Genomic DNA, 26,474 nt, shown 5'->3' on the forward strand with positions numbered 1-26,474 from the left:
TTACCTGATCTAAAATTGTGCCACAGTTTAAATTGGGTTCAACTGTCTCAAATTGATTCGAATAGTTGGATATATATGTATAAGACCAGTAAAATTTATAAAATAAAAACTCATATTAGCATTTGCATGTGAACACAATCATTTATATTTGAAAATTAGTAAGTAAAAAAGTTTTAATTTGGCACACGGAATTTTGTTTTTCAGTCAGAGGGTGTCAAAAGAAATCATACTTAGAAGGAAGTTGGAATTAGTTTCATTTGCTTGCCACACAATGTTTGTTGGCTGGCCCTTAGCAGGTCTCCGGAGATGTTCTTCATCTTGTAATAGTGCTTACAAATGTCTGCATTCGCTTGCCCTCCTTGGACGCTGCACCTTCACAGTCCTGGACATCCGCTGATGCCCAACAAGGATGCGCATGATCACAAAGTGGTCACAAAAAGCAGGGCCGGGATTCCATTCTTTCACCCCCCTGGAGCCATGGGATTATGGTGCCCAGATGTGTGCTTATTCGAGAGAACGCCATGTGAGATGATAACCAAATGGCTTAAAAAGGAAAACAGAATGATCACATACATTAAAGATGTATAAAGTGACATCCATTTTTATTTAGTGACCCGCCAGTTAGTTCCCCTGCCCTTTGGCCCTCACTTTTTCTCATGTTCGGTTTGGTGACATCGACGGGTCTTTGCTGTGGACACTTGTACACAAAACAGGTGTCACTGCTCTACTGATGCCCCAAGCAAGTCATTAACTTGCTTACTGAGTAATTCCTCTCTGTGAGCAACTGTGTATGTGAACATCTGTGTGGCATTGTGGTGGGCAGGTTGCCACAGAAAGAGCCCTGTGGGAGATTTCTTGAGAAATTCACAAGCCCTCAAGACTTGGTGAATGGATTTCTACTCTTCAGAGTTGACTTAGTTGTGATCTACTTATTTATTTAAATCTTGCTTGGTTTGTTGTTTAAGCTTTATGAAACTTTCTTAGCTGCGGGGGTGGGGGGGCCAGCCCCCCACAACAAATTGGGGTTCAGCAGGCACAATTATACGGTTAATATAAAGATTACAATAAAGTCATAGAGGGCATGAGAGCTAAAAGAGAGATTGAAATAATGGAGTCAGACACATTTCATGGTAGCATGCTCACCTCAGCCCCGCTTGGGGCTATACATGTGACAAGAAGGGTAGATCCTAGATTCAGGATGGCAACCTACCTTTGGATGTCACTGAACCAGTTTGACCTGTCCCCTGACAGGGACCAGGCTAATGGTCTCAAGCCTTTAGGGAGAAGTAGCCAATTGTCCTTAACAGCAGGGAGCAGGCCCTACCTTGATGCGAGGAGACAGTTGTCTGGCAACTGACTGCCTCCAGGGAGCATGTTTCTGAGCATCTGGCTTTTTACCATATGCTGGCAAACAGCCTCTAATGTTTGGCATATCTTTGGGGGAGACAAAGCTAGGGAATCCCACACTTAGCAACATATGATTCTAACATCATATTTTAAAAGAATCTAGGCCCATAGTTGTTTTTTCATCACAAAAACATCATCATGAAAGATGGTTTGTTTTGTAGATAAAGAATGAACTAGAAGCAGCCAAACCACAAATGCTTTCTCAAAACTAAAGGTAAAGTATAGAGATCAAAACAGGAAATAGTGGTTTGTATGAGAGAGAGAGAGAAATATTTGTAGCTACCCAATAAATGTTTTTCCTTACATTACTGAATGTATGTCAGAGACTGAGTAACAGAAAGTTGGGGGCTGCCACCCCCTAGCAGAGATAAGCATCTTCCAGTAAGCTCTGTCTTACGGCTCTCTACAACCACCTTAAATAACAGAGTGCTTAAAATACCTGCCTCGCTTCTGTACAATGTCTTAGGCATTGTAAGCTTCTATTCTTCCAGGTAGGACCATGCTCACTGGGCTAGTTCATTCCACCAGAAGCTTTCGCTGGTGCCAGTGCTAAGCCTTGATACTGATAGGATAGGTATGTGGCTTCTGGACTCAGATGCCCACTGTCCTTCTGTTTTTCCTGATGTGGGTACACCATTCCCTGGGGGACACTGGAATGATCCGGGGAGGCTGCAAAAGCAAATGCCTGCACTTTATCCTGAGTTATGGGCTATAGTACAAAGGTTTTTAATTGCCAGAGAGATGGTGAGTAATTATTTTTCCAGAAAAAAATTGGCTGATCCACGGAGGTGGCTGAAAGGACATCGTATACCAAGCACCTGGAGTAGAATCTGAGCTCTACTCTTAATAATCAGGGCTCTTGTACAACCTTTCTGGACCTTAATTCCTCATCTTTAATTCCATAAAGCAAATTGGTGGCTCAGTGGTACAAATATGTTCTCCCAGGTGGGACATCTGGATTTGCTTTCCAGACAATGAAACTCACGTGTAACTACCTGTCAGTGGAGACTCATATGTTACTATGATGCTGACTGAGCTTCAGTAGAGCTTCCAGACTAAGATGGACTAAGATGATGACTTTTGAAAATTAGTCAATGAAAACTTTGTGGAGTATCCGATCCACAACATATAAACAAGATGTCACAGAACCAGGCAGCCTGCCATTCCCTTGTGCATGGGATGGCCATGTCTTGGGGCCAAATCAATATTAGCTAACAACAATATTCTTTAAACTAGCAGGAAGAGTAAGAATCCCAAAGGAGCCTTGCTTATACAGTTTCCCATTCTTCTGGCTCATTGATGGATTTGTCAAAAGGACAGACAGATGCCATTCCACTCCCCACCCCACCCTCACCCCACCCCTCCCAAACCATGTGTATATGTCACATCTAACTAAAAAGTTATCTTAGTATTTAAAGCAGTTGATATTTAACATAGGGAAATAGTCCCACAGTAATTGAAGAGCTCAATCAGGAGACTGGGAACTTAGCTACAGCTCCTGTAGTTGAGACCATGGCTAGGCTGGAGGGGAAGGAGGAGGGGGAGGGGGGAGGGAGGAGAATGAGGCATCGCAGCATTCAAAAGCCTAGAGCCATGTGGACCGCAGGGAAGCAACAACTCTTGGCAGAGGCTAGTAAAACAGAGAGGGGGGTGCTATAGAGTCCCTTGCTTCCCCTACTCTAACCTCCACCCCCCAAACTCAGGCCAGAGCCTTCCATTGTGCAAACCCAGCCAGCAGCCAGTCGCGGGACGCTGGGGAAATGTTTCATGGGGTTAGCCTCGCTTTGATACCGAGAGAGGCACAGACGAAGGGTGAGGAACGGAGGCGAGGGGACAGGCCCAGAGGGCCATCTTCCATAAGAATGTCACCTAAGGGGTAAGGCCTGTCCATGTGATTATAAAAAGGGAGGTGGCCATGTCACCCGCTTCCTCTTGCCTTCGGAGTTTGGCTTTCGGAGAAGCAGCTCCGGGCCACAGGACCCAGATGGCTGTACTGGCTTCCCTCCTCTTTGTGTGCTGGCGGAGGGGGCTGACAGACCTCAGCGAAGAGGGAGATTCAGTGTCTGGGTGATGATGGGTGGCCGCCCATTCAGTAAAGTATTCATGCCGCTGTGATGTGCCGATCTCGTGTGCATGCAAATATCCTGAGCATTTTCCAAATCCTGCATTCGGGATGGGTGTGTTCTTCCCACTTCGCTGTGCATTTTCCCTGCTTGTCCTTCATGGACCGTCCCTCATTCCATCTAAAGGCACAACTCTGGGCTCTGTTGCACCCTCCCGATGGGGGCAGCTTTCACAGTGTTTGCCATAGTGTAGATTTGGGCAGGCTTTTGGAGTCTGCCCTTATGGGAGAGGGTTGATTGCGAGGACCCAGAAGGCTCTCTGCACCCCTATTCCACGACAGAGCTGTCGAGGGGAGGAGGCCTCTGGGTCTTGAAGCCTCAGCGTAGCTGGCCCATCTAGGCATTTCGTTCCCTAGGAGGGGACGCATACAGCCTGTCCATTACAGTTCCTCTCTAGACACTGGCAGACTGCTGCGGACCTTTGAAACATTCTGTTGAGCTCTTTCTACCTGGTAAAGATGTGGGACAACTAGGGCTAAGCAGTTCTTTCTGTTCTTGGGTCAGGTCCCAGTTTTCTAGGAAAAGTTGGTTTACTTACAATTCCCTTGCATTTACCCTTCTCTGCTGCATATCAATACTTAATTAAAGAAAATACCTACGGGAGTGTATAACTTTTCCCATACTTCTTAAGACCAACAAAAAATAAATAAATCCTCCTAATATATTAAAGCAATCACAACTTCAGCTTGGTATACTTCATCTGAATCTTTTGAGTATGATAATGAAAACATAGATGTTCCTAAGTTCCCTTTATTTAGATTCACTATGTTATTATTGTTGATTCACAAATTGTCAGAAGTTGGTTCTCTTAGCCTTACCCCTGCTAATCTTGAAAACATCTTTGCCCTGGGAATAATAAGATGTTCCCAGAGAATCCTGGCTTTTCTCTGTGCCCAAGATAGGAAGTCAGTTATCTTACTAGACCCTTACTTTATTTATATTGGATAATATTATCAGGAGAAAGTCTGAGAACTAGAACTGTATATGAGTGTTGTCAGAAAGTGGGGGAGGGGGGAAGGTTTATTAAAGGTATTCATTTTCTTGAATTAACTATTCTCTTTATGGTATAGAGTTCTGTGGATGATCCGCATGTTTATTGCACTGGTATAGTTCTGCTCAAACACTTTTGAGAACTGCAGGCATCCCTCGGAGTGTGGCTGTGGGCCCTGCACTGAGAGAGGAGGGGAGGCTCCCAGCTGAATGGCCTTGCACAGGTGCCTGGTGCAAAGCCATTTGCTGAGCACTCCCTGAGGGCTGAGCATTGCACCAGGTGTCCATGGACCAGCGGTGACAGATAAAACGTGACTCCTGACCGCCAAGCATGGACAGAATGTAATTTGAGGGGAAAAAACACTGAGGAAACGATCTACACCACCATTTAATCAAAGTGTGAAAATAGTGGGGCCGACAATAAGTGGAAACGGAGTTGAGAGAAGTGTGTGATCGGCGTGTGAAGAAGGAAACGGTCTTGCAAGCAGGGGCGCCTGGACCAGCTGTTTGCTCTTGCATTCTGCCTTTCTCCTTCTGAGAAGCAGAAGGGTTGAGATAGAGGACACAGGGGCTTCTTTTCCGTTTCGTTTTTATAAAATCCTCATGTTGGTGTATAAGCCACAAGTCAAACAAGTCAGGGTCAGTCATATCCAGAGGGTTGTGCAGTCTTGGTCACAATCAACTTGAGGACACTGTCTCCTTGCTCCTACTCAGTGTTGCTAGCTCCCAATTTCCCCTGCTCCGCCCCCAGGTAATCATTAATCCAGTGGCCGTCTCTATAGATTCACCTATCCTGGATTTCATAGACAGAAAATAATGTGAAACAAACAAACAAAAATCCAACCACAAGGTCAAAACAAAACAGAAAAACCTCAACCAAAAAGGAAACAGAGCATTTCAAAACTGAAACAACTTAAAAATAGGTCCAGAGTAAGATCAAATGATAAGGGTGCCTTCTTATGGTTGGAAATGCCCTGAAATACAACTAGAGGTAGCCTGTGGGTTGTAGTGAGTATTATGTAGGTGCTGGGAGAAGAATGACATCACAGACACTAAATTCAACAGGGTGTCCCAGAAGGAGAGAGAATAGAATTCTTGTTGTATTTTGAAATGACGATGAGAAAGGGGCCAGGTCAGGAATCCATCCAGTGCAGGTAATAGAAATTAGAGTCCAGTCTGCCGGTGGATCGCATCATGGTGGAAAAAAACATAGGTGTGTCGCTGATGCTGGAAGCTATCCTACTGCTATCTCACATACCGCCAGGGTAGGGTCATCAAGAGTGTCCACGTCTCCGCAGAGCTTCCAGACTAAGATGGACTAGGGATGGACCAGGCAAAAGCCCTGGTGATCTGGTTCCCCAATCAATCAGAACATTATCTGATATCATGCTGGAAATTGAGCCCCTCGGCGTACAGGAGAAGAGGGGAAGCCCTCCGTGAGATGCATGGACACAGAAGATACACGGTGATCCCTCGTGCGTCATCTACTCATTGATGACTATGAAATAGTGCAGAATCAGGGCATGTCTGCTTCTGTTAGACTTAAGATTGTTACAAGTTGGGACTAACTTGATGGCATCTAACAGCAAAAACAACAAAGGATCAGACCATCCCCTATCTCTGTCCGTTCCCTTATGCTAGTGGCATGTGCCTTGCTAGAATGGTGGAGGCCATGCCAGTGGTATTTCAAATATCATTAAGGTCACCCATGACACACAGGTTTCAGACTAAGGTAGACTGGTGATCTACCTCCAAAAATTAGTCCATGAAAGCCCTATGGATTGCAAATATTCAATATCGTGCAGGAAGGTGAGCCCTCTAGGTTGGAAAGCCAAAACAAACAAACAAGACCCAAACTCACGGCCATTGAGTCAATGCTGACTCATAGCTGACTTTGAGGGTTTCTGAGTCTGTAACTGTTTATGGGAGTAGAACGCTCCGTCTTTCTTTCACTGAGCTGCTGGTCATCTCAAGGGCTGACCCTGCGGGTCACAGCCCATCACTTAACCTCTCCTTCACCAGGGCTCCTCTGTGGCTCGGAAGCCACTCAAAAGACACAGGGAGCACAGCAACGGGCTCAAGCACACGGCCTGTCATACAGACAGCGTGGGAAGGAGAGACGTTTGGTTCTGTAGTCCGTGAGTCAACTTGAGGTAGAGCCAATCCCTTGACAACTAGCGACAACCACATGAGACCAAAGATTCTTGAAAGGCTACGCTCTCGCTGTGTGAGAGCAGAAAGCCACGCTCCTGCTTCCAGTCGGAGTGGCCCGTGCACCAGCGGACTTCCTCCCACCGGCTTTCTCTACACCCAGCCAGCTCTGTGGCTTTCACTGACTTGCGTTGTCTATCTTGTTCTTCTGCCTGAAAAATCCTACGTCGAATGTCATTGTCCGGTGCTTTTCCTATCCCCACCCCTTTTAACCCCTGATGGCATAGTGGTTATGAGTTGGGTTGTTAACCACAAGGTCAGAAGTTCAAAACTACTAGCTGCTTCTCTGGAGAAATCTGAGACTTTCTACTCCTATAAAGAGTTACAGTCTCGGAAAGCCACAGGGGCAGTTCGACCCTGTCCTATAAGTTCACTATGAGTTGGAGTCCACTCGGTGGCAGTGAGTTTGGGCTTCTGGAGAACTGATTTTTCCCTCCTCCATATTCTCGGAGCATTTTGTACAAAAGCCCTGCTCTCCCACCTGTCTGCCACTGTTCTGATGTCTTTATTTGCCTGATACTCCATAGACCACGACGTTTTAGGAGACATGGCTGATTTATTCTCATTGATGGTTAAAATGCACAGTATCTAATATATATTCAATGGATGCAAATGAATGAATGGATACATAGAGACACCCATCCATGTCCCCAGATAATTCCTGGCTGACTCCATGGTCCGGCAGGAACCCTGGAGGCTTTGGATTTGATAATTCCCTTCATGAAGCACTAACGGCTAGGACCTTGGCTTGTATGTGTTAGATTTGCAAGGATCACGGGTAAAACAATGATTCCTAAATTCATAGACCATACGCTACTTTCTCTTGGTTGCAGTTGTAATATTTCTAACCAAGTGTTGTGTAGACACATAGTAGATTCCTTAATAGAAAAACAGCAGCAAATCCCTTTTTTGCTAAGTCATAATTTGACAACCGTTTGAAGGAAACGTTGAAAGGCAGAATCAAGAAATGCCATTGTTGCAGCTGTTAAAGCACTTGGGTGCTAATTGAGGGCAGAGGTTTTGAATTCACAGGAGAATGATGTGGCAGTCTACTTCTCTAAAGATGACAGCCTGAGAACCCTGTGGGGCAGTTCTACCCTGTCCTATCGGGTCACTGTGAGTCAGAATTCACTAGACAGCAAGGATTTGATTTAGGGGTAGGATACGTAATGTTTCCTAAGCGCCTTTTCTTAAAGAGTGCTTCCAGACCTGACCCAGCACCGAGGTAGTTTCTGTATTCACTGAAATCGGCTATTAAAAAGAAATAGAGAAATACCATATAAGCTTCCAGAATTCAGATGGGTCTCCAGGGATTTATATGTTTGCTTGCCACCTGACTGACTAGGACCCGTTGCACAATGGGATTAGACACTTGTGATCTGGAGGCTTTTCATTGGTTCGTGTTTGGAAGTAGATAGTCAGGCCTTCCTTTTTTTAAGGTTTTTGAGGTATGACTAAATGCAAATATTCCCAAGAGTTAGATATTGATCTGCTGCTTTGTAAGCAGGAAACTAGCTATCAGCTTTACATACCTGAAGAGGTTCCTTACTTTTTCATGCAGTGTAGACGGAGAGGGTACAGCAAAACGACTGTGAATATTTTTGTGCAGTATTTGTGCAAACTGTTATTATTTTAATGAAAATAGCCACACAGGTAGTCATAGTAGCATGAATATCTTTGTCACCACGTTTCGGTGGATCAATACATCTACAAGGCTAACAATGTAGAACAATGTAGAGCAGATTTACCTTTTGAACCTCTCATGTGCTCCTGTCGGAGCTGTCATTGTCACCCAGTGACAGTGAATCACGTGTGTGAATCGCATGATTTTGTCTGTGCATGCTGCAAGCATGCTCTGTTATTTTCATTGCTACTGGTGTTTTGATGGCCGCTGATGTGGTCAAAGTTTTATTTACAGTAGTGTGGTAACTAGTATTTCTGAACATGTATCACTAGCTTTGGGGGAATGAATTAATTAGAAATAAAGGAAGAGAAAAAATGCTTAAAAGGCTTCCACACAGTTACCAGTGATTTAATAAAGTTTTGGTGAGAAAATATGTCAGCTAGCCGAGGAGCCTGGGTGGCAGGCCTAGTGATTATCCCTTGGACTGCAATCCACAAGGTGAGCAGTTCAAAACCACTAGCCTCTGCGCAGGCTACTCTCGTAAAGAGAGAAAGGCTCAGAAACTCACAGGGGCAGCTCTACGTCGTCCTACAGGGTCGCTATGACTATGGCAGTGAGTTCCGCACTAAGCGCGAGTGGACAAGCCAAGCCACCAGAGAGGGAATGAAGGCCTGCAGCCAAGCTCCTCTTCACAGGACTCCCATTCTTGTGGGAGAGGGAGGGCAGCCAGTGGAGTTTCCGACCAGGAGTCCCCACGCGTTGACGTTCGCCCTGTGGGTTGTGGACTTGCCCTGTAGAGGCACACGCGACAGTGAGAGCAGGGTGACGAAGGGCAGTGGTCTCTGAGGTCCCCCTGTCTCTCTCTGACCAGTACGCCTGGTCTTCACTGTGACAGTGAGTTTTGTTCCACATTCTCCTCCCACTTTATCCAGGTCCTTCTAATAGATGTCTTTCAGAGTGGTGCCAGCTACCATCTGGTTGTTCTGGTCTCAGAGGCGCGGAGGCGGAGGTTCGTGTTGTTCATGAGTCTCTGGGGATTAGCTGTTTCCATGTGTCTTTGACTTTCTTTACTGTCTTGCTCAAAGAACGGGAGCCGCCTCTTAGACGGCGGCTCAGCGGCTGTTAAGGCCCCAGTCTTAGCCTCTTCGGAAAATGAATGCTCTGGGTATTTGTTGGCATGGTGGAGTACAGACCCTAATTCTAGAGAGAGAAGCATGTGCTTTGTTTACATCTGGATTAATGCAGGTTTCACAGTTCAAATCTATTGACTGTAATGTGTTCCATTAATAAAGCAAATTTTGAATTATTTTACACATGATTATTTTAGGTACCATTTTTTAAAAAGCAAAACAATAATGTCTAAACTCTGAGGAGCTGCAGTGCCATAAGGTGTGTCTGAAATTTCTGAGATGTTAACAAGCAAAAAAATATTAATCTTAAAATCCAAGATAGGAAAGGGTCCAAAAAGAGAGCCACCAAGATTTTTGATAAAATATTGTTCCGAGAGTTAACAAAATAACCTTCAATCTGGAAGAGATGCTCCAAATTCCTACTCTCTGATACTTCTTTCCTGAGCCAGCAATCTGGTCTGTGCACGGCTGCCCTGGCAAAGGCCTGGGACTGCTTCTCTGCCCTTTCCCAACCACAGTCTTTGAGCAAGAGCTCATTCTCGAAAGATAGATGGTGGATAGATAGTAGATAGATAGTGCATTAGTCCGGGTAGACTAGAGAAACAAATTCATAGACACTCATATGTATATAAGAAAGAGGTTTATATACAAGAGCAATTGAATATTGACAAAATGTCCCAGCCCAGTCAAGATCAAGTCTGTAAGTCCAATATTAGCCCATATGTCTGATACCAATCTATAAAGTCCTCTTCAGACTCATGAAATACATGCAATGATGCCGAATGCAGGAGGATCACAGGCCAGTGGGTTGGAAGTCTTATGGATGCAGTGGCTTTGTAAGCATCTCAACACTGGCAGGGGTCTCTATGTGGCTCCAGCTCCAGAGGTCTGGTGCATCAGGGTAGGTCCATGTGACTTCGAAAGCTCCCAGGGCGTAGCACCATGTCTCTTGTCAGTAGAGCGTCTCTTAGGGAGTGAGCAGAGAGAGAGAGAAGTCTCTTCCACCTCCAAGAAGGAAAATACAAGAGTTCCCTGAATTCTTAGGAGAAGGCCATGCCCACACAGAGACCTCATTGGTTATATATTGATTGACAGGCCAGACTCCTCCCCTTCACTCACAATCCTCTCAGATTGACACCAGATTATGTAGGTACCACAGAAAGATAGATAGATAGATAGATAGATAGATAGATAGATAGATAGATAGACAGACAGACAGATAGATACCATCAAGCCAACTCTAACTCTGACTAATGAGGACCTTGTGTACAACAGAACAAAAGGGACCTTGGTCCTACGTCATCATTACAATGTCCAGTCTTGACTCTTTGAGCCCATTGCTGCAGTTACTGGGCCAGTACCTGTGACTGAGTGTCTCCTTCCTCTAGCTAGACTTCTGTTTCACTGAATATTATGTCCATCTCCAGCAATGGCCTGGTGGTATGTCCAAAGCACGTAAGTCAGACAGTGCTCAGTTCTTATTCATAGGTTTTCATGGACTAATTTGCTCAAAATAGATTGTTTGGCCTTTCTGGAAAGTCTGAAAGCTCTGTCCTCACCCTCCCCATAGGTATTTACAAATCCTCCGAAGTTTATTTCATCACCTCCCATTGCCCTAAAATTGAGTGAAAAGTTCCACATCACTAGTTCCTCCTAAGAATGAGCACTCTGCGTTGTGAGCTCACCATCCAGCGATGTCCCCTGGCTTTGCGGTGATCCACTACACACTGCTTACAAGTTTAGGCAATTTTACCTGAGAAGCTTATTATTGTTGCTTTTCGTTCTAAAAACACTGTAGTGGCGGGGAGAAAATAAACATGATGAACAATGATCCATAGCACCATTTTGGCCATTATCATAATTTTAGTGTAGTTCCTTCCACTTTTCACCCATGTAAAATGTTGCATAGTTGAGAACGTTTTACATGCAATTTGAATGATTTTTTTTCATTTAGTCTCCCATTACTGATATAACATGGTGCAAAGCTTTCCAGCTGTTGGCTATTTTATTCTACAGAGAGAGTCACTAGGACACCGGGAAGGGGCCGGGTGAGGGTGGGTGGGCGTGTCGGTCAGGAGACTCCCCCAGAAAGCTATCAGAACCATCAAGCTCCTCTGTCTCCATCAACAAGCGATAGCCATCCTCAGATGCTTCCGCCAGATGCACTTTTGCCTTGCCAACCAAACCAACCCTGTTGTTTCTGTTTTGCTTTGTGTCTGGACGGATTCTTAGCACCTCTTCTGCCCCTGAGTGGTTTGTCACCTCATTCCGCAAGACTGGCACCAGCAGAAATGCAGTCCCAAAGGACCCCTGGGAGGAAGCGAGGCCGACCCCCACTTCACCCGGAACCCCTGAAGATGGCACTTCATAGCCTTTATCCCGCCTCGCCGGGGTGCTTGCCAGCAGGGAAGACCCCAAAGAAAAGAGGGCGGAAGCCCGGGTACAAGGTATGCCTCTCTCATCTCCTTCCTTTCTCCACCGTCACCCGGCGGGGACACGGGAGCGGGAGCAGGGACAGCGGGCGACGCACGTCGGGATTTGGGTGCAGACAGAATGAACAACATTTCTCTATAGGAGGCACCGGGCAAGGCCGCCTTGGTACAAAGTGACCAATAAACAATCAAAGTGATCGCGTGGGACCATTTGGAGGTGAGCTTTCCCGTCCTGTCCCTACCGAGATGGAGCGGGAAGCCACCTTCCAACCTCAGCCAGAGTCACTTCTCCCATCCGAGTCCTAAGCAGGCCCGACCCTGCTTAGCTTCCGAGATCAGAGGAGACGGGAGGGTAGGATGGCCGTAGACAGCCATCACTTCTTTGAGTGGAAGTGGATGATGTTCCTCAGGCCCTTTCATGATTGGTAACACAAGCAGGTCGGTGTCAAAGGACACAGGCGTTTTCCCCAGCCGAGCCTCACTCAGGAGATGCCCAGTGCAAACTCGGGATGTTCATTCACAGTGCCCCCAACATCGCACTAACAGAGTTGCTGCTGTCAAGTTTGGCTGCCATCGGGGATCATGAAAGCCCTGGGATCCCTTTAAGGATGAACAATGATTGGGAGGAAACCAACCTGCGGCAGATGGGGGAGGCTCCTCCAAGAGGTTTTCCGAGAGGAAAGGCCGCTGGGGAGGAAAGGATATTAGGCTTGTTCTCCGCAGGCCTTTTGGGCTTAGAAAACGAGCTTTCCGAAGGGTTCCTTCCTTTGTTTGTCCCGAGATAAAGCGCCTGTGTTTCCACTGGAGACCTGAATCCTCAAACCAGAATGCAAATTGGCAATTAACTCCCCTGTATTTGGGGAAATGTATGGAAATGATTTCAGGTCAGCAGAAAGACAGAGCTTCCGGAAGAGTTGGTAATGAATTCAGCTGGGAAATGGGAAGGGCGTGGGGGGGGGGGGGGGAAAGTTGCTCAAAGTTACTTGGGGGTCATTGGCTTCCGTGAAAGAAGCTTTTACTTAGCCATCTCATGAGGTAAAGTTGTCAGCCACCGATTATGCCCCTAACAAAGAGAACCTCCTTTTCTCATGGGCCTCTGGGCTTTTGTGATACGTCCCTTTCGGAGGTTGGCGTAGGGCAGGCCTCATCCACACGGCTACCTTCGGGGTTGGTGGGGGTTTGGGAACTGCAGTCGGATGGCCCGAGCAGGGTAACCCTTCCGTGTACAGATTCAGGGAGCAAATCCAGGATTCTAAAGAAACACACTGCAACCTCCTCTCCCGGTCTGGCCTTTCTCCTCCTCCCCTGGGAGCGGTGACCCAAGAATGAAAATTACCAGCAGACGCAGCATTTACGGGGCCAGGAAACATGAAAATCATTCCCTGGAATGAACCCGGCTTTGCAATTCCCCATTTCCTAATCAGGGCGGTTTTTCAGCACGCTTAGGACACAGGGACACTTCAGGTCAGGAGGAAAACTTTTAGGACAGGTTGACCGCTGCTTCAGGACGGGCACAAAGGAAGCAGGTCTCATATCTGCTGCACCCCTGTCTTTTCTGGGGACCATAGACCACAGCTCTTCCTTGAACCCTCTTCTTAAGTGCTGGCTGATCTCCAGCTTCCGAGAACCACCTAACTCCTCCTGGAGCCAGCTAGCTCCTAGGCCACGGGCTTAGGCTTCCCAAACAGCTCTGCACGATGTGTGCACCCATCCACCCTGAGTTGAGAAAGACAAGAAACCTTAGAAAGTGCTCACAAGCCTAAAATGAATCTGTGCTTTTTCCCGAAACATCTTCTTCCTACTCTTCGGGTGTTAATGGGCTCTTTGTTTTCCTAACTATCTTATGCTTGGAGAATTTGACCATTTAAAAATGTTGGCAACCTATTAAGTCTTCTCAGTGGTAATATGGAAATGTCCTAGATTCTGAACCCCTCATTCCTGTGAACGGCAAGAGTTGTCATTGTTGAGAAGCCAGCACCCCACTTTCCCAATGGCCCGATTTGGCAAGGGTCGCTCTCTAGGGTACAGCTGGGGAGCCAGAGGTAGGAGAATAAAGATGTCAATCAAACAAAACGAAGTATTGCTGGCCTAGCCTTACGTAGTTTTGCTCTCTGTTCCTAAGAACGTATTTCCAAGTCTTCGTCAGAGTCTATTGTCTTTGCTCCAGGGTTAACCGTGGCAGTTTGGTTAGGTTGCTTCAAAGGAGGAGGAAATAGAAGATTTCACACAGCGCAACACCGAGGGGATAATTGTTGTGATAAGTACATGGTGTGGTAGCACAGGGCAATGAGGCGCTCTAACAATAATGTGACCGGCATCGAAAGGGAATTCATATAGGAGAAGTCCCAGAGCGTCGTAGTGGGCTTCCAGGTCACACAGGCATGAGTTTATTCTAGACAAAACGTGTTCAAACATGTCTCTGTGATCCGTGGGGGCGCACACACATTCTCTCACTAATGCACTTGTCTTCGTCTTGTTAGAACGCCTTCCAAGAAAAAGAAAAGTTCAATCGCGACAGTAGCTTCTTGGGGCATCTGCTGGGACAGCTCTGTTCAGAGCAGAGGTCAGTTCAGATTATGATGATGATGCCCACAAATAAAAATGATTTCATTTAAAGGACTGTCCTTTATCTTGAAATATCTCCTTCCTATTTATTTTTTCCCCTTTTCTTTTTTGGATTTCCAAGTGGTAATCTTCATAGATTTTCTTGAAGGACCCAGGGCAATCACGGGGCTTTATTATGAAGACATTGGTTAGGGAAAGATCATGAAAGTTGCCCTGAGGATTATTTGTCACTCCCACCCCCGCCCCATCATAACAAGGTACCTGCTCGTAGGAAGAGCTGTCTTCTGAAAATTTCCTTACCCCATCCACCCTCCAGCCCTGTGATCTTGCCTCTTCAGACTTCTTTTTCTTCCCCAAACTCTAACAATATTTAAAGGAAACATGGTTTGAGTCAGGTCAAGAACACCCAAACTGTTGATTTGATGTGGTATAAATTAAAGAGGTCAGAATCCTCCAGGGACGGGCTAGAGGGATGAAAACACCGACCGAGATGAAAGAGATGGTTAGAAACAGCAGCTTTGAATCTTGGTGCTTTTGTTTACTAAAGGTTTTTATGCTTTTATAGCAATCTTTTTTGACTGACCCATATAACTTTGTCGGAGCTAGTTGCTGATGAGTGGATTCCAACTCACATGGGCAAAATAGAGCTGTGTCTCCCAGGACTGGCCGAGCTGCGGTCTCTGAGTAGCAGATCTCCAGGGCTAGTTTGAGACTCCGGTTGGTGAGTTTGAACTGCCACACTTTGGGCCAGTGGTCAAGCACTCAACAATTTGCACCAATCTGGGACTCCATCCATAAATACTATTATGATTATATGGGTAATGAAGCAGCTGTTTGTCGGAGAGTCAAGGGCACTGTGTTGTGCTGACTGCTTAACAGGGTTAAGCTGGTTGACAGCTGTCACTTCTTGCCTGGTGCTGCCCCCAGATTCTCTGTCAATCATCTCTGTGCCTCTCCACACTGGGGAAGCTCTCTGGCCAAAAGGACTCTTCTTTAAGACCCAAGTATGGTTAACAGAGATTGTCACATTTAGTCATTTCTGTGATCCTTGCAAGGGGCCAGCATTGGGTAAGCATTGAACTATAAACCTCAAGGCCAGTGTTCAAAGCCATCAACCCATCTGCGGGAAAGAATTCAAAGCCAAACTGACTGCTACCAAGTTGCTTCAGATTCATCGGCTTACATCTTGGACTGCTGACAAGGTCAACAGCTCAACCCCATCAGAAGCTTTCTGCTCCCACGAAGGTTTACAGCCTGGAAATTCAAAAGGGCAGGTCTTCTCTGTCCTATGGTATTGCTGTGGGAAAGGAGGTTATCTGCTTTGGTAAAGATTTACAGTCTTAGAAACAGCAGTTCTCAACCTTTGGGGGTGGAATGACCCTTTCACAGGGGTCGCCTAAGACCATTGGAAAACACATATTTTCGATGGTCTTAGGAACCAAGACACGGCTCCTTTATCCATCTCCAGGCGGGTCCACCCACAGATGAGTACCCGGTGTGAAGACTGTTACCCATGCTACACCATGCCTCAAGACAAAATTTCATTTATTTGTCATTAGAAATAAATATTTCACAATATAGAATTGCATATTGTTTTGTGATTCATCACTATCCTTTAATTATGTTCAATTTGTAACAATGAAAATACATCCTGCCTATCAGATATTTACAGTAGCAAAATGACAGTGATGAAGCAGCAATGAAAATAGATTTATGGTTGGGGGTCACCACCACATGAGGAACTGTATGAAAGGGTCGTGGCACGAGGAAGGTTGAGAACCGCTGCTTTATAGGATGACTAGGAGTTGGAATCAACTTGATGGCAATGAGTTTTGAGCTTTGAGGATAACTTGGTGAATTAAAGGCAAAAAATAAATAGTCAGTGTCTTGGAATTCATAGACCACCATGCCCCTCCAAGGGGGGCAGAAGGTCATCACTGAGCCCTGTGGTGTAGTGTTGGCTGTTGGTCTGCATTCTGCTAGGTCAGCAGTTCAAAAGCACCAGTCACTGAACAGGAGAAGATGGGATTTTCTATTCCCATAAAGAGCTACAGTGTCGGAAACTCACAGGGGCAGTTCTGCTCTGCCCCACAGGGTAGCTATAAGTTGGCATTGACTCGAGGGCAGTGAATTTTGGACAGTCTCAAGTCCACAGATGCCGTACCAGGCCATGTTCTCTCCTGTGAGAACCTCATATTTGTGGCCGTATGGGCCCCGTCACCTGAGTCACAAAAACCAAAACTCTGTTCATATCATTTTTTTTTTAATGAAGAGACCTAATCAGAAAGCCATGAAAACCGCCTTTTCATGATCCAGCAGGGCATTGACATCTCCATTTGGAGCATCTGCACGGAGTCCTTAGTCAGCCCTTCGTTTAGAAACTCGCTGCGACAAGAGGCAGCTTTTCTCTGCAATCCTAGAAGGTCCGCTGAGGGGACCCCTGCTGGAATGAGGAACAGGGCTGACACCCAGGGCAAGTTCCATTGAAGCAGCTGCTCAGTGTGCTTCCCAGTGGAGGGGCTTCCAGCTTGAAGAGGGAGTTGAAGATTGAGACCCCACTTCAGTAGGAAGAAGAAACTGCTTGCTTGACTATCTATAGCTACGCACTCCCACCTTATCACACAGCAGTAGTCCTGTGAGGTTGACTGAGTCCTTTGTTGGAGGTGGTGTGCTGATGCCCTCATGTACCGTGCTGTGGCTTCTGGGTCCTAGATAGTTTTCCAGTGAGGCGAGAGTGACAGGAACTGCAGGAACTGGCATGGGGTCTCCCAGCCCCACCGCTGAGGCCCTTGACTGTGCAGCCCTGGCCCTCTCCCCGTGAGCAGGCTGTGTGCGGTTGCTCAGGGCAGTAACGAGCCTCCTGAGTCCAGAAAGAGTCCATGATATTCTGTCTGCTCTGTTGATTGGGTTAGGAAACATGTCCTCAAAAGAGTATCGTTCCTTTACTATTAAAAACAAAAACACCCTACATTTGGACTTTCAGTCTCCTGAACTAAAAAGGAAATCAATTTCTCTTCTTTAAAGTAAAATAGTATGAACCCCCAATAAAATGATTTTAAAAAGAATAATAGTAAAATTTAAAAAAATAATTAAAAAACAAAACAGAAGTAAAATAAATAAAATGTAAATTATTGCATTCGTCAGGATACACCATCAGTTATTGTATCAAGGGCCAAATCACAATGGCTTAAGGAAGAGAAAAGATCTTCTGTGTTAGTCTGGGTGGTCTTTCAGGGTGGGTCCTACAGCTTCCTGAGTGCGGCACCCAGGTTCCTTCTATTTTTTTAAAAAATTCTGCCATTCTTTCCACCTTGTGGTCTATAATGACTGCCCCAGCTCCCACTACCTCATGGACATCCCAGCCAGTGGATCGGAAGCAACGTGGGGAGTGGAGGGCAGGTCTTTCCCCGACAGGAGCCCACCCCTCCAAGTTGCTCGCATGGGTCCATTCACGGCCCGCTGGCCAGGAGTTCGTTTTATCCACACTTACCTCCAGGGGAGGCTGGGAATACAGTGCCAGATGACCGTGTGGCCCGCAAACACTTGGGAGTTCATTATTAAAGGGAGGAGAATGGATATTTGGTGGCAACCAGCAGCATCCGTGAACAACCTAAGGAAGTCTTCTGCCTCTGGGAAATTCACTTTGCAGGGCATCTGATACTCCGAAGGACATGGAGAAAGTAGCATTTTGTGACCCTAAAGCCCTTTGAGTTCTTTTGTGCCTTCTTTCTGGTTGGCACTCTTTTTTTAAAGTATTTTTTCTTTTTAAGGTTGCATAATAATTCAATTTCACAAATGAGCACAACTCAGAGAATGTCCAAACTTAAATAAGATCGTTTCTTCTTTCGGTTTGCTTGGAATCCGCTTCAAAGCCTCTGTTATCATTAGAACAGAGTGTGTTGAGTCGGCTTCAGTGTGTTTGGTGGTCCAGAGCTTGTGTTGTTTTGGATTCATATAGCTGGACATCAATATCATTAGTAGTGTGGATAATAACCAACTATGGATCAACTTGGGAAGAGTGGGAATTCCGGAACACTTCATTGTGCTCAGTCAGAACTTGTGCATGGATCAAGAGGCAGTTGGACAAACAGAACAAGGGCATACTGCATGGCTTAAAATCGGGAAGAGTGTGCATCAGGGTTGTATTATCCTCCCACCCTACTTACTCAGTCTGTAGGCTGAGCGCATCATCAGGGAAGCTGGCTTATGTGAAGAAGAATGCGGCATCAGGATTGGAGGAAGGCTTCTTAACGCCCTGCACTATGCAGATGCCACAACCTTGCTTGCTGAAAGCGAGAAGGACTTGAAGCACATGCTGATAAAGATCAAGGATTATAGCCTTCCATCAAGATTATGACTTAATGTAAAAGAGACCCAAATCCTCACAACTGAACCAATAGGTAGCATCGTGGTAAATGGGAAAAAATTTGAAGTTGTCAAGGATCTTGTGTTTGGATCCACACTCAATGCTCATGGAAGCAGCAGTGAGGAGCTCGAAACGTGCGTTGCATTAGGTAAATCTTCTGCGTAAGACCTCTTTAGGGCATTGAAAAGCAAGGCTGTTACTTTGAGGCCTAAGGTGCGTGTGAAAGTGGGACACTGAACAAAGAAGCCCGAAGAAGAAACAACGCATTTGAATCATGATGCTGGAGAAGAATATTGAAAAGACCAGGAACTGCTACAAGGCCACTCTGATCTGTCTTGGAAGAAGTCCAGTCAGTGCTGCTGAGGGGCAAGGATGGCGAGACTTCATCTCACATACTTTGGCCATGTTGTCAGGAGAGACCAGTCCCCGGAGAAGGACATCATTTCTGGTGAGGCAACAGGACAGCAAAAAGAGGATGCCCCCAATGAGATGGATGGACGCCACGACTCAGGCATAAGAACAGTGGGCTGGGCTTCAGAACAATTGTGAGAATGGCGCGGGACTGGCCGTGGCTCATTCTGTTGTGCATCAAATCCTTACGGATCAGAACTGCCTCAGGGGCACCTGACAACAGTCGCATCATGGAAGGGAAGAGTGGGCTAGTCAGTACCCCTCCCTGTGCTGATAGGAGATGTGGGCTTTCCTCTGTGGCCCAGCGGAAGAGGTCGATTATTGCAAAGTCACAGGAAGGGTCCTCCCACCCTCTGAACTCTCACAGCATCTGGTTCAGGGACGATCTCTCCTGTGATCTCCTTCATCTGGCCCAGTCCAGGCCGGATCAGGACTCGGACACGTGGGTCTGCTAGCAGCACGGTCAGTGTGCTCGAGCCGCAGGATGTATGTAGCTTGAATATGAATGTTGGTTGCTGTTTCCACTTACATTACAGAGCAAGGTGAATGTAAACAGGGCACATATATGTTGGAACTACATCTTTTCCTCACGCATGTGAGTGGCTTCCCAGCTGAAGTGGACAGTAGTTGTGAAGACTGAAGAACGACTTCAATCTCGTGTGCTGTTCACAATACAACACTACACACCCTCATATTTTAAAGTTTAATCTACATTTATAACAATTTTGTATCACTTTCTTGTGTCTAAGCAACCAAGCCAACAAGAAAAAGAGCTCTGATTTGTAGCATTTCCAAGGTACAAATATTCCCAACATGACAAGTTTCAAGCTACCCATGGGACTGAATGTGAACTTGGGAACAGAAAGGCAGTGACATACTGTTATTTCCATACAGATGGTGGTGCCATCTTGCACCTGTGAAAGGAACCTGACTTGTGTCTTCCCGGTTCCGGCACCTCCTTCTGCCCTCGTTGTGAGGCAGACAGTGTACTTTATTTGAATACTCTTATTTTCCTAGGGACAGTTTAGGGCAAAGACTAGCTAATTAGGATCCCAGATTTTAGTGGGGGACATGTGCCAAAGCAGGTCTCTAAACCTAAAGATGCTGGCCCCTCGGTCTTCTGGGTCCTTTTTGGCTCCCAAGGGCAGAGAGAAAGTTTGGGCAGACCCATTGCCAAGCTGACTCCTGGGAATGGAATTAGGTCACTGGCCACATGCTTCTTTTTATTGGACTGATTTGCATTTCCAGCTGGCCATTTTTTACACTAAAGCCTGAAGTTAAACATAATGAAACTTCAATTTCCTCTAGTTCTTCTCCCTAGGGCATCTCCACAGGACCCCGAGGGAGTTTTGTACCAAGAAAGGGTGCATATCTAAAGGAGGATGTGCCCCCAGGAAAGATGTGGGCAGGGAAAGAGGCAAAGCTCTCTCCTCAAGTTGGCACAAGGGGAGGTGACAGGGAGAAAGAGCATGGTTTTAAAAAATCCAGCCCGACACTCTCTTAACGAGACATTTAGTTAAACGACTGATAGTGTTAGGTTTAAATCTATATCTTAACTTTGTACATTCTACCTGTCCCACTCATTGTATGTTCTGTTTGATTGCTTTTTATAATTTTATCTGTTTCTTTTGACTTTCAACTGATTGTAAGTTATGCATTTATTTTCCAATTGTTTTAATCGTTTCTCTAGAATATGCTTCCATATTAGCATCTTCTAAAGAGCCCAGATAGCATAGTGATTGAGTGTTGGTCTGTTAACAGCAAGGTCAGCAGTTTGAAACCATCAGCCACTCTTTAGGAGCAAGATGAGGCCTTCTATTCCCAGAGAGTTAGTCTCAGAAACCACGGGGTACTTCCATCCTTTTCTATTGGGTCACTGTGAGTCAGAATCGACTCGATGCCAGTGAGTTTGGGTTGGTTTGGAAAGTTAATCGTACTTTTGCTTCTACCAGAATAAGTCGAGAAACTTAGGACACTTGGACATCATTTATGCCCTCCCCCATTTATATATTGTTGTTGTCACACATTTTATTTCTGTTTCTAATATCTCAAGACGTAAGTATTATTGTTTTAAACAGTCATTTGAATTTAGATACATCTGCTTCTTTCCCACTTCAAAAAAATCTTCAGTATTTTTAAGATGGCTATAGGAGGTCCATGGTAAATGACTTGGAGGGGAGAGTTAATCATCCGAATAGGAAAGGGGCAAGAGCCAGGAGAGACAGGGCGTGGCCCGCAGTGCTGTGAAATTACTCACTGTAGTCTTTATGGCTGGGTAGGACGAGCCTCTGTACGGTGCGCATGGCCCTGGGAGTGTAGTGGATGGCATGTGGACTGCTAACCACAAGATCAGCCTTTCGAAACCACCCCTCTAGGGAGACAGATGAAGCTTGGGAATGATATAAATAAAACACATGACATATTTTGGGGGTAAGATCATGCAAATAAGGCATACGGATGCCTAACTGGGGGATTGGTTGGCTTTGCTCTCTTGCCAAGCTTGAAAGGAGCTATCTGAAAGGAAGAAGGGGGAGAGCTCCCTATCATCAAGAAAGAAGAGTCAGGAAGGGAGGACATTCTTTGGACCCAGAACACCTGCACTGGACCGAGACCCAGGAGACGGAGAGGGCGGCACTGGAGACCGTGGGAGATGGCCGGAGATGGTGAGGTGCGGCAGCAGTAGAAACAGCAGGATCAAGAGGCTGACGGGATAGGGCATGGGGCTTTTCCTGGCCTATGGAATGAGAAATCTAAGTGCCTTTGAGCAGGAGCTTGCTGGCAGAGTAGGGGGCCTTTGAGCACTTCTTGCCAGAGCTAAAGAAGCTTTGCTACACTTTCCCAAATAAGCAGGGGCAGGACAGAGAGGCCAGGCTGAGGGGCCAAGGACCAGAGAGGGGCCTGCCTGCCGACACGACCCAGAAGAAGCTGTCCCGATCAAAAAACCCTCTCTGGCGCATTCCCAATCTTGAATCTGAATCCTGATCAGCTAGTCTCGACCTAAGGAAGCGTGAAAAGATGTCAAGACTATCCTGCATGAAGAAATCAAAAGGTCGTCGTCTTAAGATGTGAAGGAAAGGCAATGTCCAAATGGATGTGTCAGAAGACCCTCTGGAAGCTCGAGTGAATGGAAGGAAGGATGGCTTGAAAGAGAGAGACTTTCCAAGGGCAGTTTGAGAAGAAAAACTATTTTCATGAAATGTGAGCAGACCTGGAGATAGAAAACCGAAGAGGAAGAACCTGCTCAGCAGTTCTCAAACTGAACGTGTTGAAGAATCTATTCAACCCTTGGCCGCGATCCTGAGCAATTCGATGACCAACTATTGAGTGACGCAGGAGCATTGGCAGGAGACGGCGTTTGCACCACAGAGCACCGGTTGACGCTTAACCAGTTCAGGAAATAGCACGCAACCGCGATCCAATCGCATTAAGGGGAGAAGTCCAAGCTGCTGAGAAGGCACTGAAGAAAAATCAAGCTCCAGAAATCAACAAAATACCAACGGAAACGTTTTAACAAGTGAACACAACGCTGCTAGTACCCTCTTGTACCCTCTTGTCTACACCAAGAAATTTGTGCGACTTGACCAACCAACTGCAAGAGATCCACAGTCAGGGCCCTACCAAAAAAAGATTTACAAACAGAATTCAAAGTCATCTAACTATCAAATCGAAGTGAACATCTTCGGAAGATAAACAGCTGCCGCAAGATACGAGGGGGTACCCCCTCTGTGGTAGTCACCTAATCTTACAAAACTCAGCCGGATGGAGCTTTCCGAGCACACATTTTTCCTGACAGCTAGTGCATCCAGTGGTGTCACCTGGGGAGGTTCTCTCTGGGCACAGTGAACTTTTTCATAAAGCAGTTTCACTTGAACCTCGTTTTTCTGTGATGGCCAATTTAAAACAGCGTGTGGCTGTGAAATGCTGTTTAGACCCAAGGACCAGACATGTCCCCTGATGTGAGGTTGTTGTTGTTAGGTGCCATCGAGTCGGCTCTGACCCTGTGCACAACAGAAGGAAGCACTGCCGTTGTTCCTGTGCCTGAGCCCATGGATGTAGCCATGGTGCCAGACCATCTCATACAGCGCCTCCCTCTTTTCCCATCGCTCCACTGGACCAAGCCCAATGGCCTTCTCCAGGGACTGGTCTCTCCTGACAATATGTCCAAAGTATGTGAGACGAAGCCTTGCCACCCTTGCCTCTCAGGAGCACTCTGGCTGTACTTCTTCCACATACAGACTGTTTGTCCTTTAGTAGTTCGTGGTACTTTGAATATTCTTCTCCAGCACCGCAATTCAAGGGCATCAATCCTTCTGCTGTCTTCCTTATTCCCCTGGTGTAGCGGACTCCAACTGATGTGTGTGTCGATCTTGTACCCTGCCTCTTTGCTGAGGTCTTCTGTTAGTTCTAGTCGTTTTCTTGTTGAGGCTACGGGGCAGTCTATGTATAGGATCATGCCATCTGAAAATATGGACCATTTTACTTATTCTTTGATCATTTGGATGGCTTATACATGTAACATTTCCTATTCCACTATGAACATTTATTGCTCGAGTTTTAGAGGTGGACTCTTTTGAAACTTGGGGACAAAGTCCATATTCAGTTAACTAAATTAGCAACAGGTAAGTGGATGAATGCTATATTTTAAAAGTAGCCTTATGCAAATATACAACAAAGCAAAGTTTATATACATAAGACTGGGAGTTAGTGTTTATTTTTTTACCCTCTCCTATCACCTCGAAATACACCCAAAGCCAATCAATCCCTGCTGCCTCCAGGTGTCTCCCCTAAACCGTGCAAGAACCTTCTTTTCCCACCTTGCTTCTCCCGTCCATTCTCTCTACCGCAGCCACGTGTACAGAACAAGAATTGGGTTGTGCCTTTTGGGTACTTCAAATTCTCGAATTGTTTCCTTACCCTTACAATAAAATCCAAACTCCAGCTCCTGACCTGGAGTTACACTGTTTCAACATCAGTGGGGGGAGGTTAGAGGGAAATGGGGGGGGGCGAATAACCACCACAAGAGGGGAGAAAATGCTTTGAAATTGATTGTACCACTCTTCTTAGTATGACTGGACGGTGGAAGTACATAATATGTCAAAAATATATACAGCTATTTAACTATTTATAGTTTCTAACTTTGGAAACTCACAGGGACAGTTCTCCCCTGTCCTACGGGGTCGCTGTGAGTTGGCATCCACTCGCTGCAGTGAGTTTCTCACCATGTTCACCTTCCTGACAACAACTCCTCCTCGTCCGTCTAGCACTTTCGTCAGCACTTTGGTCACTGTCCAACTCACTCAGTTCTACAAAAAACGTCTTTCCTCGTTCGTGTCCTTTGAACCACATGTCTGAGTTTGCAAAGGATTCCCAACTCTCTTGTCTTAGAGAAGATCCTCCCTGAAAGACTGCAGAGCAAACAACTCTCCAGGCCATGTTCTGCATCTTCAAATGGGAAAGATGGGTGGATCCCAAGCCCCAGCCCCTCTCCTAGAGACTCCCGCTGGCTGGGGCTGATGCTTTACCCTTCTGCTGCTTCATTCCATGTCAGCACTTTAACAAGGCGAAGCACAGGTACCGAGCGGCTGTTGGCAGCAAGACCCTAGATGTGGAGGTTTATACCCTTTGCGGGGAGGTTTTAGATTTCAGGTAAAAGTGCCAACCAACAGCATCCGTCCGGGCTCAACCCTGTTGGCTTTGATGTCGCAGCGTTAGCTCCTGTCGGTCAGAGCAGGCCTTCTCGAGCAGCAATTTCTCTGCCAGATTATCCTGCCAAGGAGGGGGTCCCTCCTTGCTCCCCATCTCCATCTTATTGGATTTATTCTGCTAGATCCATTTTTTCCACTCATTGTGTGTGTGTGTGTCAAATAAACTATTTTTGATTAGTTTTCATCCATACCTTACTCCCTGATCCTACTACTGTTAACATCTTACATTATAATGGTGCATTGATCACTACTAATGAATCAGTAATAATACATTGCTAGGAAACAAATGCTACATCATTTGACTCAGATTTCATTAATGTTTCTCTAAAGCCCACCTCCGCCTGCAACCACCCCCACCGGTTCCAGAATCCCACCCAGAGCCATGTGACATTTAGTGGTCACATCTCCTGAGGTCCCTTTGGTCTGTGAAAGTTGTTCAGACATTCCTTGCTTCTGATGACCTGGACCCTTTGAAGAATTCAGTCAAGATTTCATAGATCGTTTTGCAATTTGGGATTATCTAATGATTTTTCTAACGAGTATATGGATTTGGGGGTGAGATTACATAGGTAAAGAGTCCTTCTTATCACATATCAACATGGCTTATCACTGTGGATGTTGACCTTGATCCCCTGGCTTAGGGTAGGGCTTCTCAGCTTTGTCGACTAGGGTTACTCCTCCACAGCCCCTTCCCATACTGTACTCCTTAGAAGAACATTACTGAGTGTGCCCACACTTAAGGAATGGGAAGTCAGCCCCCCCCCCATAAGGGTGAAGTAGCTATATAAATTATTTTGAATTTTTATGCTCAGGAGATTTGTCTGTTCTCTAACCTTGATTTCCTTCTTCAATATTTATTTATATCACTACAGACTCATAGCTTCTTATTTTATACATTGAGTTATAATCCAATACCATTTATTTGTTGCTTCTATTATTCCAGCTTTGGCCCTGGGAAACTCTTTCGGCAGGTGGCTCCTGTGTCCTAGGACACATACCCCCTCTTTGTGCGTGGGCTTCTGTCTTCCCTTTTTGAAAAAACAGACACAGAAACAAAACGACCAGCTCCTTCCTTCCGGGCACTACAAGTTACTTCAGGCTCATCAGTACACCCCTGCCCCGGCCCAAGAAGCAGCCGTTTCTCCCAGGATTCTCAGCTCTTTTATTCAAGATATGAGCATCTTGTTTTGTCCATTTAAAAAACCAAACGAAGCCTAAACCCAAGGCAACAAACACCAAAACCCTGCACAGAGAGCCGCTTGGATAGGTTCAGGCGGCGAACGCTCCTTGTTCCACACACAGGAGAAGCTGGTGATGACAGATCTGGGTCTCAGTCACACCAGCGGGGACATTCCGAGCCAGTAGGCACATCTCTATGGTCCTCTGTTTTCAGGCATTTCTAAACCTTATAAAACCTCACTGCCATCAAGTCTATTCCGACTCTTAGGGACCCCTATGGAGTTTACGGCAGCAGGTAGCCTCGTTTTTCTCCCTCCGAGTTGCTAAGAGG

General features: G+C 46.1%; 1 protein-coding gene across 2 annotated transcripts in view; it reads left to right on the forward strand.

Moving 5' to 3' along the window:
• The first annotated feature begins 11,725 nt into the window (after positions 1-11,725).
• The window catches only part of SCML4 (Scm polycomb group protein like 4), a 53,622-nt gene continuing 38,873 nt past the window's right edge, over positions 11,726-26,474 (forward strand). The window contains exon 1 of one of the 2 annotated variants that reach the window (XM_075554001.1): positions 11,726-11,932. In XM_075554001.1, coding sequence (XP_075410116.1) covers positions 11,777-11,932 — 156 coding nt within the window. In that variant the 5' untranslated portion in view covers positions 11,726-11,776. The remainder of the gene's footprint in view (positions 11,933-26,474) is intronic. The other variant, XM_075554000.1, reaches the window with a different exon arrangement.

The sequence above is a fragment of the Tenrec ecaudatus genome, chromosome 7 (assembly GCF_050624435.1).
Source record: "Tenrec ecaudatus isolate mTenEca1 chromosome 7, mTenEca1.hap1, whole genome shotgun sequence".
In the NCBI taxonomy this organism is placed as follows: Eukaryota; Metazoa; Chordata; class Mammalia; order Afrosoricida; family Tenrecidae; genus Tenrec; species Tenrec ecaudatus.